Genomic DNA, 4,224 nt, shown 5'->3' with positions numbered 1-4,224 from the left:
TGATAGCGTGCCTCATCCTGATATTACAACCATGGACTGTCAACAGTTCTCGCCGCAATAGCTATCTCGTCTAGCACACATCAGGCATCATATGACCACCGCCGTGGTTAGCATATATCACCCCTCCCATGAAACAACTACCGAACAATATTTGACCAAATGCCGAAGGTAAATTTTGCTTGACGTTGTACCAACCACCAAATATTTGACCAAATGATACGACGGTCGAATCTAATAGGCAGCCAGCTTTGTATAGTCTGGACACCATGTCGCAATGCCCAAATCAACCCAATAACAGCCAAACCTAAATCTGTCAACGCATGAATGTGTCATGCCATGGATATTCTCCGATTCGTCGTGCAACGTCAAGCATTGTCAAGCATACGTAGGCCAATGACGTCTTGACAACACAAGAAACCACATCAGGCCAGCTTCTGCCCATGCTCGGTAGAGAAGACGACACGTGGTTTGGTGTTTACAGCCATTTTCAACATTCTGCAAAAATCAAACTTGTTGTTACTGTCTGTATGTAATCCTGGCCATTTCTGGATACCCTTTACGGCACAATGAGGCCTGAAATGCGGCCAAGTCACTGCATTTTGACCCGCCAGTTCGGTAACCCTAATGCAAGTGTCCGGATGCGGGAGCGGGAGATCCACTTCCCGCTCTTTGTTCAATATTCAACATTTACATCGCAATCAATGCTTTTCTCTTCTTTGTTCCTGATTCATTTGGCTGCTTCATCAAACAACAAACCAAACAATTCGCATCTGCTTTTAACAAATTCACAAGACTTGTTGAACTTTTACTCTGTTCCCGTTATTATCTCGGTTATCTCAAAAGTTGACAAACAGCCTCCCTTCCACAACACCACACCACAAACAAGTGAGAAAACAAGTGATAATGACAAGAAAAAAACAATATCTACGTATTTGTTCGATCAAACAGACAATTTGAGAACTATGAATGTACAAAACGCAATACAAAATAGTAACAGAGGGGGGACAAAAAAGGGAAAGATAGAAAATGCAATGAGTGACAGCGCAAACCATATCCCGCCAATCCGACAATCTTGAGCCGGAGTCTAACGTATGAAATAGGCGCTGATGGATATGAACGAGGTTTCTTTCCATAGCTTTTTGTAAACCATGATAAGCATTGCCAGAAACTCATAAATTCCACCAGCATTCTCCCATAGCAGGATGAATCCGCAAGTCCTTCAAGACTCGACATTATCCGGTCTGCTATGTGTTAAAAATAGATCGTCGTGGTTGCGGGGTGTTGAATGCGTATACCCACACGTTGAAAGACGATCCATCAGATAAATATCAGGCGGTTCTGACTAAAGTATATGCTGAATGTCCGGAGAAATGGTCCAGGCTTGATGCGCAATTCAACATCATAGCAAGATCTCCATGTTTGTTGCTGGGATAGTCCCGAAAGATCAAGCTTCTGCTAAATCAACGAGGAATGGGGCGCTTGCCGAAGGGTCTTGTAAGTCTATGTCGTATTTGGCCGCCGGTGAGAACTGGCTAGTGGCTTCGTCCCAAATTAGCCAGCTGCCTGAAGTGGCAATGCTGCATCCCAGGGAAAGAATCCGGCCTCTGCGTTCTTCTGCCATGGAGGCCAGTTCAAAGTATTTCTCGTCCTCGTCAATTTTCTCATTGTGGAACCAATCGTTAGGAATATAGTCCTCCGAGTAGAGCAAGCCTCGCATTGCGAAATCTTCTGGCAAAGGGCGCGGGGACTGATCCTTATCCGGCAGTGGTATCTGTCTTTGAACTTTGTATCCAGGCTCGCAAGATCCTAACAGTGAGTTGAGCATTAGAGCGGTAAGCTTCCAAGGGAATTCACCCTCCAAGTGGTTCATGGCCGCGGGGTATCGAGTCATGTAGTTCATGAAGACCATAATCGTATGCAGGAAAGGCAACGTATTGGTATCTCCCCAGCGGCTAACTACGATCTTAATCGTGCTTACTCCAAACTTCAGAGCAGGCTTGAATTTCTCATCCGGCATGGCCTCGGAAATTGTACTCCCGCCCATAGCAACATCTGTCTCCTCGGGCTTCTTGGAAATAGCTCGCATCAGGATATTGGATTCGGCACCATAACCAAGGAGAGAGCAAGCAAGAGAGATTGCAGTATAGTATCTGCGTAAGTCAGTATGGCTCAAGTGATTTTCGAAACTCCGACTAACCCTGCTTCCAGCCATCTCTTAGTAGACCGGGCGATATGACTATCCAACTGTTTATTAAAACCATTCATAGTGTCTTCAAGCTGGTCCCAGGACTTCCCAGAGAAAAGTATGCCATGAGCGCGAACAAAGGAAGCATCAATTGGGGACAGGCGGGTAGGACTGTTGTTCAATACAGGATCAAATAACGTCATAATACTTTCCCGGGCGCTGGAAAACGGAATGGGCACACAGAGCGACTTGGTGTAAAAGTACAGCTGTTGAAGCGCATTGGGTCTTGCCAAGATAGCCAAGTGATGGTAAAGTCTTCCTGTCGTGGGAGACTTTTCCGAGGCTTTACTGTACCAATGGCGACTTACACCGGTCCATACTTCTCGGTCGCGAATGTCATCATCCTCAATGGCCATACGATATCGGCCAAGATCACCAAGGCACTCGATCCATGTATCTTCGAAAGCAGGCACGGTTTCGTAGAGCAGGGCCATCATGCTATAAGCCAAGTACAGGAAAGTGAGCATATGCTCGAGAGAGGCTGGCAATCGATGTCGCAAAAGTTCAAGAAAGGAATGAATTCCATGTCTCCACATGCGAGCAGGCATAGCATACTTGGAAGCCAACCTGCGTAAAGCCGGGCTGGCAGAGGGGTGTTGACTGGCGAGAAAGAAGTCGTGATGTTCGTGAAGAAGTGTTCTGTGTAATGCAATTAACGCTTGCCATTGTTCGTTGTTGAGCTTTGAGTTGGCATCAGTGTTGGATGATTGTGCATTATCTACTTCGATGCATTTGGTCTCGACCATGACCAATCCTGCATATATGCCTTTGACCTCGGCGACGAGTTGGTCTTGGGAGATTGGCCGGGTCTCCGGCTGACGCATCATCCTTGACGAGTCATCATCGATGACAGAAGGTGGAGGGGGTTGTTGTGTAGTAGGTTGTGTATGCCTGTTCGCCTTGGGAGGTGGCCCCTGTCTGGGTGAAGGAAGAGGGACAGAACGGCCTTGGCTATGTGACTTTGGTTGGGGGTTGTCTTCACTCCATAGCTGACGGCCGGTAGTATTCTTGTGGGGACCGCGGTCAAAGTCGATCCGGGTCTCAATGCGAGCGCGGCTGCGGCTAACTTGCGGACTGCCGGGCGTCGGACGTGCCGGTGGGGGTGAACAGCGCTTGTCTCTATGCCCGTCTGCATCTCGATTTTCATCGGCTGCAGTCCCAGAAGGGACTTGGTCCTCTGTGGTTCCAATATGTGTGTCTGCCCGGCGTTTTCTACTAACAGAGGAGTCCTGGCTTCCGGGTCTATTGGCACTACTGCAAAGGGTAAAAAATAAGTATAAGTATACCATGCCGGTTGGATGGGAGATATGCTCACCCCTTAACGTATTCATCGGCTGCTTGCGCCGTTGGCCACTTACTACGATGCTCATTATCGCTTTGAGCATGTTCGCGCCATGCTTCTATAGTGTGGGATTCATTACCGCAGATATCACAGGTGTAATAGGACTGGGACTCTCCCCCTTTGTCCCTGCCCTGACGATCCCGGATTCTGAGATGGCGCACCCATTTGCTGCTGAAATCCGCCATTCTTGACTATGACACAGCATAGAGATCGCACCGAAGCCGGTCAGCGAAGCTGATGGGAGGGGTGTGTATGAGACGAAAATCACACGAAAGAACTAGATCTGCTGCAGGTGAAAAACTCAGTCATCCATTGTCAATTGTCCAAAGCGTGAGGGTGAACATGAAGCAAATTGGGACAGATTGGGGCAGAACAGAACAGAACAGAGTAGAGGGGGAAAGGAAAAATGAAGTGGAGGGCCAAAGGGAGGAAGGTCAAGAGCAGCATCCACAAGGTACTATTTTCGTTGACTTGCAAATATAGAGAGGGGCAAGAGCCGCCCGTGGGGTTGCCCAACGTTCCTGCCCATATCTCAGTGCATGACTATGACATGGCCCTGTCTGGTTCGCAAAGCCAAAAACAAAAGTGAAAAATAACAAGATAGAATAATGGATGCAGACATAATGGTCCATGATGT

At 47.8% G+C, this 4,224-nt stretch overlaps 2 protein-coding genes across 2 annotated transcripts; one reads left to right on the top strand and one right to left on the bottom strand.

Annotated features, from left to right (window-relative positions):
- Window positions 1–566: 566 nt before the first annotated feature.
- On the top strand, window positions 567–1,076 carry FGSG_13573 (uncharacterized protein; the record flags this gene model as incomplete). Its single annotated transcript, XM_011330028.1, has 1 exon — window positions 567–1,076. One exon carries the CDS (start codon window positions 567–569, stop codon window positions 1,074–1,076), a length of 510 nt encoding a protein of 169 aa, XP_011328330.1.
- Window positions 1,077–1,444: 368 nt separating this feature from the next.
- FGSG_09412 (uncharacterized protein) lies at window positions 1,445–3,772 on the bottom strand (the record flags this gene model as incomplete). Its single annotated transcript, XM_011330027.1, has 3 exons — window positions 1,445–2,150; window positions 2,198–3,422; window positions 3,604–3,772. 3 exons carry the CDS (start codon window positions 3,770–3,772, stop codon window positions 1,445–1,447), a joined length of 2,100 nt encoding a protein of 699 aa, XP_011328329.1.
- Between the last annotated feature and the right edge of the window lie 452 nt (window positions 3,773–4,224).

Source organism: Fusarium graminearum, chromosome 4 (genome assembly GCF_000240135.3).
Source record: "Fusarium graminearum PH-1 chromosome 4, whole genome shotgun sequence".
NCBI classification, from domain to species: Eukaryota; Fungi; Ascomycota; class Sordariomycetes; order Hypocreales; family Nectriaceae; genus Fusarium; species Fusarium graminearum.
The sequence above is the reverse complement of the archived record's forward strand: the minus strand, read 5'-3'. Positions and strand labels throughout refer to the sequence as shown.